Consider the following 12,822-nt stretch of genomic DNA (forward strand, 5'->3'; position numbering starts at 1 on the left):
GAAGTTACATTAATCCGTAATTTTTTCTTCTTTTTACTAATAACAAAATTTTTAGCACCTGACATTTCATTTTACTTTATACCTGTAAGGATTTAAAGTCACTATATTCTAGGGCTGTAAACGAGCCGAGCCATAGTGTGCTCGAGCTCGAGCTCGAACTTAATCAAGCTGGCTCGAGCTCGGCTCGTTTTCTTTATCGAGCTGAAAAATCGAGCTCGAGCTCGGCTCGTTTAAAGCTCGAGCCGAGCTCGAGCTCATCGAACCAGTCTCCTTTAATTTTTTTGAATTTTTTTATTTTTTTATGTTTTAATTTCCTATTTTACAAATTTTGATTTATAAAAGATAAAAAATATAATTTTAACATACATATTATAAAAAATTAATAATTAGAACTTTATATGTTTTATTTTCGTTATTCTTTTATAAGGTTTAGGTATCAAGTGACATAATATATGTATAAGTATGATATTATTATATATAGATATTAAAATTTAAGGTTTAATCTAAACGAGCCGAGCTAACAAGTCGAGCCAAAACCGAGCCACGAGCCGACCCTGGCTCGAGCTCGGCTCGTTTAGAATTCGAGCCGAGTCGAGCCGAGCTCATTTAGAATCAAGCTTTTTCGAGCCGAGCTTTTTTCGAGCTATTTTCGAGCGAGCCACGAGTTTTTTTAACACCCCTACTATATTCACTAACATATTGATAGGGCAAGCACCAGATCACTAGACCAAGAGCTCATGTGTAATAATCACAAACTCTTTTCTTTAATTTACTTGTGCAGCTTAAACAATGAGATCAAAGCTCATACTAAAATGAAACGACAGAAATTTCGTAGAATAGCACATGACAATTGTGAAACTAATAAAAGAAAAAAATGTTAAGTTAATCTGTTAAATAAGGATTTATTGTGTTGAATGAAATGACTTTGTATACTTATGCAATTACAAGTAATAGCGTTTAAAATGAGTTAGTTGAAGCATGTTAGGCTAAACGTACTGGGCGAATAAATGGGACAATTTCGGGCGATATGGAGCGCAAACACCGCCCCCCTGACGATTTGTGGGGCGAAGGGGGGGGGGGGGGGGGGTTGTCGCCTGATTGTGTTTGGGATTTGTTATTATAATATGGTGTGAGTGTGATATATATATGTGTGTGTATATATAGGGTTACAACACCATTACATCCCAAAAACAAAAATCTACACTTGCTGACTGGACGTCACATGACGTAAATCGCCCCATTTTGTAATCTCTCTGCTACACATAGCCTTAGAGTAGATTTAAGTATTACTATTATCTAAGAAGTGGGAAGCACAATGAAAGAAAATAGTGAAGATGGGATTGAAAAGAAAGAAGATGGTGAAATATAGCTTTGGGTGTAATTTACGCCCATGCCGGGTAAATTAGGGTACCGGTACCGAATCGAGCATTTCCGGTACTATATCAGTACCGAATTGACAAGAAATCGAGATTGGAAAATTCTATATCAGTACCGGTATGGTACCGAGCTCATCCATATTACAAGGTAGCAAATTACGTGTTTTTAAATATATTTTTGATTGACCTTCGATACATCTAAAAATTCCTAAATCTTTATCATTATCATTATGATTTACTTTTCTCGCTTCTCTTTTTACACCTAACAAATAAGTTTGTTTTCCACTTCTCTTCATTAAACAAATAAATAAGTTTATTTTCCGCTTCTCATTTACTTTAATATCAATTTCTATCATTAACTATTTAATATTCAATTTGATATTTTCTTACTCAATTCACGTGATACACATATTTCTAGCCTAATTAAGTATTTAAGTAATGAAATCCTAGTATGCATTCTTGTGTTTACAAATTAAAAGTAAATAGAATAAAAACATAATAAAGCATAAGAACTTGGGATGTAAACGAGCACAGCCAAGTTTCAGTTTAGCTAAGCAAATTTAGGCTCATGTATTGTTTATTTATTATTACTTATCTTGATATTTTTTTAACTATAAACTTTATGTAAAGCACTCTGTATATTATTTAACTGTTTTTATATTGACACTGTATATAATACTACTTATCATGAATATATACATATATTATATTAAATACAAGTGTATAAACAGTAGACCCGTTTAAAAGAGCTCTAATATTAGCTCGAGCTTTTCTAAGGTTGTATCAATTCAAATTTAACAATTCGGATTTGATTAGGTCACTAATGTGCTCACTTCCAACCCAACACAAATGGCTAAGTCTTGAGTACGACTTATCTATTAGTTAAACATTGGAGTCTGGTCATAGATTCCTTGAATCCAGAGTTTCATTATGCAAGGCAAAATCTCTTTTTATAAGAGGTTGTATTGCATTCTTAAAATCGGTTTTAAATAGCCTTTTAATTTATTATATTCCCTTATAAAAGGTTTTGGATCAAGTAATTGAAAAATAGGATATAATAAGAACTTTTTATGGGATGCTACGAATAAATATCTAAAATTCACCATAAATCTAAATCTTGCTACTCAACCCCACCAAAGTCAATAGCTTGTGTACATGGCAAGTTGAGTTGTCTTTGACCCATTTAAACATGAGATGAAAGAGAGATACGGTTTTGGCATGATTGTTGAATCAGGTCGAACCCATTATGTAAGTATTTCCCTAATTTGTTTGCATTTGAAACTAGTTATCGTTGCAAGAAACCGTGTTGCAAGTTCCAACACTAGGTCCCAATGGTGCTAGAAAAATATAGAATTACCCTTGCAACAAGCAAGCAAGTCCAAGGAAACGAGGAAAAGAAGAAATTTGTATGAGACATGTTGGTGTATTTATCGTGCTCGGAATGATAAGGGGGTTAACAACAACAATATTTCCTTTCAAACATTGTTAAGAATGTATTAATTAAATAGATACAGTATGGATTGAAGCAATTGTGTGTTTTATTCAATCTGGTTAGTTTTGATTCTCATTGTGAGTCATTTCCATGTATTGTTTCCATTATGGATGTTATATTTAGCTTCCTAGCTTCTTGCTAGTGTCTTTTTGCTTTTTTATAAAATCCCGATCGTTATAAAAAAACGTATTAATTAAACCAAACCTATATCTTTTATCAAATAATAACATGAATCGAACAATAACTTATCTTTCGCTTTCGACCTATCCATGAACCTATCTAGAGTTGTAAGGTAGTTTTTTCAACTAATTATTTGTTGTCATGAGGCATAAAGTTATAATATGAATATTTGTTGTCGCGAGACATTAAGCTAAGTTGATTGCACTACCAAAACACATCGTTTGTGCTTTTTATCCATCTTTTGTGTAATTATATCGACATTTGACCAAAAACGAAAAAGACTGCTTTTTAAAAATGATTATTTAATTAATAATTGAACATTAAGTAATAATACGATTTAATAAATTTTGTAAAATAGAAAAGATATTACCTCATACTTTATAATAACAGAATCATGTAATATATTTTGAATATGACATTATGATGTCTATATGTTTTCTTTAAGTGCATTAGCAATGAAACTTGTTACGAAGGAAGCAACGTAATTTTGCATGACTCATTTGTCTTCATTTACTACTTTGTCGTCAGTAAAATAAAAAACATATTTCAGATGGTTATTGTTCTAAGTATATAATCCACAATACGAATTGGTGTGTTTGTTTGTTTGCCATTTCTATGGATTAAAGTAAGGTGTTTACGATTCAATTTTATAAGTTGCATCAGTAATTATAACTTTTAGAAAAAAAAAACCAAACTGGTCGGTTTGGTTGGGCCGGCCATACCGACCGACACAGTGCGGTTTTGACGGTTTGTTGGCGTGGGTTGTTTTTGTTTTTTTTAATCACACGATTATATTTTTAAAAATTCGGTAGATTGATAGGTTAAAAAGGGAGTGACCTTTTACATTTTGCGTACTAAAAACTTTTGTCAAAAAAAGTGAAGACAAAAAAGATAATTCTACAAAATCAGTTTTATTTGAAACACATAAATGCTATAGTTGAATATACGTATAAAAATACTTATAGTATGATAATTATAATCCCTATAGTGAAAAAAAAATTATTTCATTCATATTAACATTTTGTGTACAGTTCCAAATCGTAAAACCGAACTGTTTCTCTCTTAACCTTACTATTACTAGGTTGACCGATTAGCTCGTTTTTAATAAATCTGACTGTTTCATCGTTTTTAACAACCCTATTTTTTAAATGAAATAGGATCTCACGTGTAAACCTATCTTATTTGAGGTTATGTCCAAAGTTCACTCTTTAACCATCGTAAGACCATAACTCCCGTGATATGCGAGAAACTGATGACATCCGTAAACTCTCATACCCTGTTAGTGTTATAAATATTAATCAACAAATGCATGGTATCAGATCAATGCTACATTTACTAATTACTCCACTTAAGCTAATTAGATCACCTTTGATCTTGATTACTAAAACAAGTAAAAAGGGTACAAGTCTTAAAGCACAAGTTACAAGTTAATATTTCTATAAAACTGGTACCCTAGATTGGAGGAGCATGTTCAGGGTGTTGTGTTGTTCCATAAATACCCTTCCACCTGCACCCGCTTCAATTTCCAACATTAACGACGAAAAACACACCCAAATGTCACTGACTCACTGAGTCACTCACAAAACAAACAAACAACACGATCTTTATCTCTCTCTCTCTCTCTCTATGTTTGCTTCCGTTAATTGACAACGGTTATAATTATTAATCATGGGAAGATCCACTCCTTCTTGCTTCAAGATCATTGCTTGTGGCGGTGGTAGCAATGAATCTGTTGATCCTGATGAGATTGATGCGTCGTCTGAGGTATAAATGCGGTTCATTTGTGATGGGTTTTGTGGGTTTTATGTGAAATTGATTAGTTTCGTTTGTGGGTTTTGTGTGAGATCTAATTTCTGATGTGGGTTTTGTTTCTAATTTGAAATTGAGTGGAATTGGTGGTGTATTTGAGGCATAAATGTGGTTAATTTGTGATGGGTTTTGTGGGTTTGATGTGAAATTAATTAGTTTCGTTTGTGGGTTTTGTGTGAGATCTAATTTTTGATGTGGGTTTTTTTTTTTTGTGATTTGAAATTGAGTGAAATTGGTAGTGTATTTGATGGAAATTGATTATTTTGAGGTGTAAATGTGGTTAATTTGAGTTGGGTTTTGTGTGATTTGATGAAAAATCAATGCTTTTGTTTGTGGGTTTGTATAAGATCTAATTTCTGATGTGGGTTTGGTTTGTAATTTGAAATTGAGTGAAAATGGTTGTGTATTTGATGAAAAATGATTCTTTTGAGGTGTAAATGTGGTTAATTTGTGATGGGTTTTGTGAGTTTGATGTGAGATTGATTAGTTTTGTTTGTGGGTTTGGTATAAGATCTAATATCTGATGTGGGTTTTGTTTATAATTTGAAATTGGTGGTGTATTTGATTGAAATTGATTCGTCTGAGGTGTAAATGTGGTTAATTTGTGATGGGTTTTGTGTGATTTGATGAAATAATAATGGGTTTTTGAATTATTGAGTTCAGTGAATTTGACTGGTCCGGAGTGATTGTTTGTGTATGAGATCTAGTAACCGAGTTGGGTTTTGTTTGTAATTTGAAATCAAGTGAAATTGGTAGTGTATTTGATGGGAATTAGGTTAATTAGATTGTATTTGATTGGAATTTGAGTTTTAGATCTTTATGAAAGTGTTAATGAAATGGATCTAATTAGGAAATTTAAATGGAGTTAATTGGGTTGAAGTTAACTTAAATTAAGGAAATTTGATGTTTTTAATCTGAAAATTTTAATTTGATGATTCGGATAATCCCGGGAACACGAATCTATCGTTGAGGATTTGAGATCGCGAGTCATGTTTGTTGCTAAATCGGATCTTATATTCTGATTAGATTTTTATTTATTTATTTGGAAAGTGTTAATGAAATGGATCTAATTAGTTTGTGAACTAATTTGATTTAACATATGCCAGAATAAGGGTCCAGATAAGCGAGGATGGAGTTTCAGGAAACGATCAGCGAGGCATCGAGTGTTGAGTAACACAGTGGTTGCTGATAAACTAACTTCTTCGGAGGATAAACCGATCTCTGAACCAATTACTATCAGTTCTGATAAACTAACTTCTTCAGAGACTAAACCGATCTCTGAACCGATTACTATCAGTTCTGATAAACTAACTTCTTCAGAGAATAAACCGATCTCTGAACCGATTACTATCAGTTCTGATAATCTAACTACTTCAGAGAGTAAACCGATATCTATCAGTTCTGAACCACAAGTTTATAACAACATATCTGAAAAAACTTGTGACAATATATGGACAGAAGAAGAGATACCAGATTCAGTTACCAAAAATGCTGCGGTTTCGACCGTGGCTATCGAATCTGCTTGTGAAGAAGATGATGTTAAATCTGAACCTGTTCCCGATGGATCTGATTCCGAATCAGCTGTTCTTGTGATCCAAGCTGCTGTTAGAAGATTCTTGGTATGCATTTATTATTTTGTTCGTTTGTTTATGTATTTATTTTATTATTTAAGTGTTTTTAATTGCAGGCTGAGAAAGAGTTGGTCAAACATAAGAATGTGGTCAAACTGCAAGCTGCGGTTAGAGGCCATTTGGTCAGAAATCATGCTGTTGGAACCTTACGTTGTGTTCAAGCCATCGTTAAAATGCAAGCTCTTGTTCGTGCGCGTAAGGTATAAAAAAAACAAATCTTTCCTTTTTCGTATTATATGTTATGAAACATTGAACTAAGCCAAAACGGGTCGTTTTCAAAATTATTAGTTTACACGTTTATGTTGTTTCAGGGAGTGCAAAATGCGGGAGTTAATTCAAATCCAACGTATGTTTCCATTGAGAAGCTATTAAGTAACAGACTTGCTCGTCAGGTAAATACAAATGCAGTCATTTCTGATCATTTTTTCGGTACACGTTTTAATTTAGTAGATGGTAAATTACCGAATTAATTTTTATTTTTGTTGGTTATAGCTACTGGAATCTACACCAAAGGGGAAACAAATAAACATCAAATGCGAGCCATTAAAATCTGATTCAGCTTGGAATTGGTTAGAGAGGTGGATGTTTGTGTCGTCTCCTGACGTTTTGGAGTCACGTGTAGCGGAACATGATAATGGCAAAGTCGTAAATAATACTGAACATGAGGTCAAGACTGTAGTCACCACTGATGTCGCGGAGCTTATTCTGCCAGTTGAAGAAAACAAGAACTTGATTCATATTAACGAAAGTTCCAATGAAAAAACCCGTGAAGAGGAAAAACCTGTAACCGAATCGATGGAGTTGCATACCGCACCTCAGATTGAGGTAAATTCAGTTCCTGAACCGATTCTCGAGAATATTGTATCAGAAACGAAACCCGAACCGATTCCTGAAAATCCCGTATCAGAAACGAAACCCGAACCGGTTCATAAAAATCCCATATCGGAAACAAAACCCGAACCGGTTCATGAAAATCCCATATCGGAAACAAAACCCGAACCTCTTTTCGAGAATCCCGTTTCAGAAACCAAACCCAAACCGATTCCCGAGAATCTTGTATCAGAAACTGAACCGAAACGATCTGCAAAACGTGTAGCCACCGACCAACCAGATTCAGAGGGAAGAAAGTCGATTTTTGGGTCAAGAAAAGCAAGTAATCCTGCATTTATTGCAGCTCAGTCAAGATTTGAAGAGTTAACTTCTTTGACCAAACCGTTAAAACCAACCAATTCTTCTAATCAAGATGACGTCGCAGGCTCTTCTGGCCCTTTGAAATCACCCAATTCCGTTACACAAGATGACGTGGCGGGTTCGGTTGTAGATATCGTTTCTTCTGAGCCTGAAAAGTTAACCCCGGCTCCAGATGTTGAGCCGGATGAACACGTGGTTACCCATGGTTCGATAGCGGTTCAGAACGGTGGCTCGGAATGTGGAACCGAGTTGTCAATCACATCCACACTCGACTCACCCGATCATATTGAGGTTGAAAACAAGAAACCCGAGGAACCGAAAGCTTCAAATGAAGCAGTTGATGATTATAATAATAATATTAATAATAATAATAACAACATAGACATTGGTATGCCTGAAATACAAGTTGACCAAGAGGTCAACGACACTGACATCAAGCCTGAGGCCGAGCCCGAGTCGAGCCACCATGAACCAGGTCCACAAATATCTACAACGGGATCGCCAACGTCCCACATAACCATCCCCGAATCACAAGGAACGCCATCGAGCCAGGTGTCAACCAACACAAAGAAGTCAAAAACCGACAAAAAGTCAACAAGTCAAAAGCGAAAGTCTTGGTCAACTAGCAAGAAGTCAAGTGCTGACTCCGGTCCAAGAACTAGTCTTGAGCAGTTGCCTAAAGACCCAAAGCCCGGGAAACGAAGAAACTCTTTCGGGTCACCAAAACCCGAGAACAGTGATCAAGAAACGTCAGTCCCGAGTTACATGCAAGCAACCGAATCCGCAAGAGCAAAAGCGATTGCTAGTGCTTCACCGTCATTAAGCCCGGATGGGCATGATAAGGAAACTTATTTGAAAAAGAGGCACTCGTTACCAGGTGCGGTTAACGGTCGACAAGGGTCGCCGCGTATTCAAAGGTCAATGTCTCAAGCTTTACAAACAACAAAAGGAAATGTCAATCAAGGTAATATATAAACTTATGATATTATTTTTATTTCAGAATGTTATTTTAAGGATGTTTGTTTTTTGTTGTTACCAGAGAGGAAATGGCAGAGGTAAAAGATGTAAATAGGTGGAGGTAATATGTTATATGGTTATATCATATGAGTGTGTTTTCTTTAGTTATTATTATTTTTTTTATATTTGGATTGTTTGTTATCAAGTTCTTGAAACAATGGCCTGCTTGTGTGTATTTTGTTTGAAACAGGGTTTGGTAATATTTTTTTTCTTTTTTGGTTTAAACATTATATATATGAGATATTAAGGATTTCAGGGTTTTTTTCCCCTAAATATGCTCTAGATAAAATTAGGCCTTAATTATATAGGGGTGATTAAAAGTGAATATGAACAACTTATTTGCACCAATTTAGCACAACAAAAGTGAAATCTCTTATGATTTTGTTAATAAAAGAAACATTTTGAACTGTTGTGTCCACTATGTTGGTTGAATGAAGTGGAGAATGACCGTGTATTGCAATGTTTTAAAAACCTGTATGTAATGAACGTTTGAACTGGATTTCAGCAGACGACCGGTATTTAAAGCCCGGTGTTTTTAGGCGGTTTGATAAAATATTGTGCCGTCATTTTTTATTCAATTCTGGTTTTAAACACAAGAGATTTTTGATATTTTTCTGCGGCCCATTGTTTTTATAATGATCTTTAACCTAACGGATTAAATTGAAACAAGTAAACACAATAAATGACGATTCGTTAATCAACTAATTTTGAACTCGGCTAATACAAAGTTGGTTTATCTAAATCTTTTGTAATTGATTGATTACGTATATAAAGTACAAACTTTCTATTTGACTCGATCAATTTTTATGAAATTGTATTTTTTGAGTTAAAGTTGTATTTATATGAAATTACAGGATAAACTATTCAACGCGGTTGAATTTCCCAATACATCCCGAATCAACTGATATATCATTTTTAAATCAAATCCGATACAATTAAAAACTCGTGTTTTAAAACTAAGAAGACTAGGAGAATAATGTGTCATAGGTTGTGAATCTTAACTTTTGTGTTTGTCGTTTTAAGGACCAATCAGTTGTCACTTCTAATCAATCATTTCATCTTTTTATCCACAAAAGCACTGGTTCTGCACCATGTGCCTATCACGTCATAAAACATGTATCATGTCAGCAAAAAAATAAATATTTATGGGTGATTTTACTCGTATCATTTATACGAGTCATAGAATTGTCTAGTTGATAGTATCATGGATTCATTCGAGTTGTATAGGCATATACACGAGAGTAGAAGTGATATTGGTTTATATGAGTAGTATAGGACGAATATTATAAGTTTTTGCAATTCATATGTTTTAAATATTTTATAATTATCAAATTTAACAATTTTTTACATTTATCTATTTTAGTAAAACATGACAACCAAGCGAACACGAGTCGCGTGTAGTAGAATTCTCATATTTCACTAACATACATGAAGAGGTAGGTCCCAGCAGAGCCCAGTTGGACCCGCAGGACTCACCTTGAAGAGAGACGTCTGCGCAGAAACCAACTGGATCCGCAGGACCCACCATGCTCAGAGACGTGACGTCCTTACGCGCAGTACGCAAGCTGTTCCCGCAGGAAATGCCTCCCAATGGTGAAGTACTCCGCCTGTTCCCGCAGCTGCGGATACAAGCCATCAGGGAAGGCCACCCGCGCAGCAAGGCTACACGCACAAGGCACTTAGCTCTCAATAATTCAGTAGTCACCTGAAGGAATGAGCAAAGCCGGGAACAATCCCGCACAAAGGCGGGAGGGGGAATACTCCCGCCCAAATGAGCCAGTCCGTACGATACTGGAGGATCTTTTGTACTGTACCTGACGAGGTATGGGCAAAAGATCTGACCAGAGATACGACAGCTCATTGACAACAGTATGGCGAGCAGCATGCTCTTGTACCGTATGTCACTATTAGCCGCTGCCTACTCACCAACTCCTGTCATACCATGTGCATAGCCTGCAGTTGGTGGAAAAGGAATAGTACACAGCAGGTCTGGTCACTGTCAGCCGCTGCCTACCCATCAACTACCAGCATGGCACGTGCGTAGGCCACAGTTGGTAGAACAGGAATACTATTCAGCCGGCTACACCTTCTTGGAAACCTACCTTCGGCTATAAATACCCCAAATGCCGATAAACGAAGAATGCAGCGTACACCCCTATCTTGCCCTTGGGGGCATCGTACACCGTCTGGTGTGGCTCCGGAAACTCAGGCTCGAACGACTCGAGCATGAACTTCCGGACGACGTACCGATAGAGGTCGGCCGGAAGAGCACACTGGCATTCGCCAGCAGTGCTCTTATCGTCTTTATCAGACGTAGACGTCGGGATCTCGACGTGCACGTCAGATTCTTCGGCAGCAGCTTCAAAATCGTGAGTAGAAGACATGGTTTGGAGGTAAAGAAGTGTGATTTCAGGAGAATGCTTGGCAGAAAGTATTCGCCGGAAATCGTTTACAAGAAGAGAAGAGTGAAAGTGTGAATTACAAGAGACCCTCTCCCCCTTTATATACTCATCGCAATTAATGCGATGAATTTAATGCGGAAGAGAGAGAAATCGCAGGTGCAATGAAACTATGACACGTGGCAAAGTGCAAACTGGCAACAGCTGTTGAAAGAACGCGTGCCATTAATTTCGCGGCCACGCGCCCGAAAAATCGCGCCCACACGTCTGAAAAAGCGTCTGGAATGACCATGTACTGTCACGTCGCCATAACTTTCTGCACGTCCTGACATAGTCAGAAGAAACCGTCGGACGACGTTTCAACAGTTTGGACTGTTCTTATCCTTTCACCAACTCTTCGAATTTCAAAATTTCAAAAAGATTCAAAAGTAAGCGGGAAAATACCCCTTACCTTGGCAACCAAGTAACTATAAGACAGGTGCGAGTACAGTGTTAAGGCAAAGCCCTTCACATACTTAGCACCTGCAGCGAATTGAAGCCAAGAATACCTCGGCAACCAAGTAACCATAAGACGGGTGCGGGTACAGTGTCAAGGCAAAACCCTTCACATACTGAGCACCCGCAGGGAATTGACGCCAGGAAAACCTTGGAAGTAAAGTAACCGTAAGACGAGTGCAGGTACAGTGTCAAGGCAAAACCCTTCACATACCTAGCGCTCCGCAGGGAATTGAAACCAAGAAGGATCTTCTGGGCAATGACTTGCGGAAACGGGAATAACATCCCCGCATAGCGGGAACGTCGAGAACTACATTGTTTGAAGCTCCAAGATGGAATTGGTGGTTTTAACATAATTGATCACTATGTTCAAAACTACCAAAACCTCATGGAGAATCCACACAAGTGGGACTCAACGCTCCTGACTTGCGAGGAGGTTACAGACCTACCCGCTTCATACCCAAAGATCAAGCAGGAAAGTCGGGAATTTCTGCAAGTGACATTAGGACTTCCGCGGGAAGAATCCCCGTGGAAAACCTTAAAACTAAACCCTTTTCAAAAACCCTTTGCTTAAGTCCAAAAGTTCACCTCACTAAACATTCATGAGAAGAACATTGGACTGGGGGGACTTGAAAAGGTAGGTCCCAGCAGAGCCCAGTTGGACCCGCAGGACTCACCTTGAAGAGAGACGTCTGCGCAGAAACCAACTGGATCCGCAGGATCCACCATACTCAGAGACGTGACGTCCTTACGCGCAGTACGCAAGCTGTTCCCGCAGGAAATGCCTCCCAATGGTGAAGTACTCCGCCTGTTCCCGCAGCTGCGGATACAAGCCATCAGGGAAGACCACCCGCGCAGCAAGGCTACACGCACAAGGCACTTAGCTCTCAATAATTCAGTAGTCACCTGAAGGAATGAGCAAAGCCGGGAACAATCCCGCACAAAGGCGGGAGGGGGAATACTCCCGCCCAAATGAGCCAGTCCGTACGATACTGGAGGATCTTTTGTACTGTACCTGACGAGGTATGGGCAAAAGATCTGACCAGAGATACGACAGCTCATTGACAACAGTATGGCGAGCAGCATGCTCTTGTACGGTATGTCACTATTAGCCGCTGCCTACTCACCAACTCCTGTCATACCACGTGCATAGCCTGCAGCTGGTGGAAAAGGAATAGTACACAGCAGGTCTGGTCACTGTCAGCCGCTGCCTACCCACCAACTACCAGCAT

The 12,822-nt window shown here is 37.6% G+C and overlaps 1 protein-coding gene across 1 annotated transcript; it reads left to right on the forward strand.

The window, feature by feature from the left end:
• Window positions 1–4,574: 4,574 nt before the first annotated feature.
• On the forward strand, window positions 4,575–8,868 carry LOC143580824 (protein IQ-DOMAIN 32-like). Its single transcript, XM_077063758.1, has 6 exons — window positions 4,575–4,812; window positions 5,964–6,476; window positions 6,545–6,688; window positions 6,800–6,880; window positions 6,981–8,643; window positions 8,719–8,868. The coding sequence occupies exons 1-6, from the start codon at window positions 4,717–4,719 to the stop codon at window positions 8,736–8,738; spliced, it is 2,517 nt and encodes an 838-aa protein (XP_076919873.1). The 5' UTR covers window positions 4,575–4,716; the 3' UTR covers window positions 8,739–8,868.
• The last annotated feature ends 3,954 nt before the right edge of the window (window positions 8,869–12,822 follow it).

This window comes from Bidens hawaiensis, unplaced genomic scaffold (genome assembly GCF_021521415.1).
Source record: "Bidens hawaiensis isolate Kalapana, Puna unplaced genomic scaffold, B.hawaiensis_p1.1 tig00030669_1, whole genome shotgun sequence".
In the NCBI taxonomy this organism is placed as follows: domain Eukaryota; kingdom Viridiplantae; phylum Streptophyta; class Magnoliopsida; order Asterales; family Asteraceae; genus Bidens; species Bidens hawaiensis.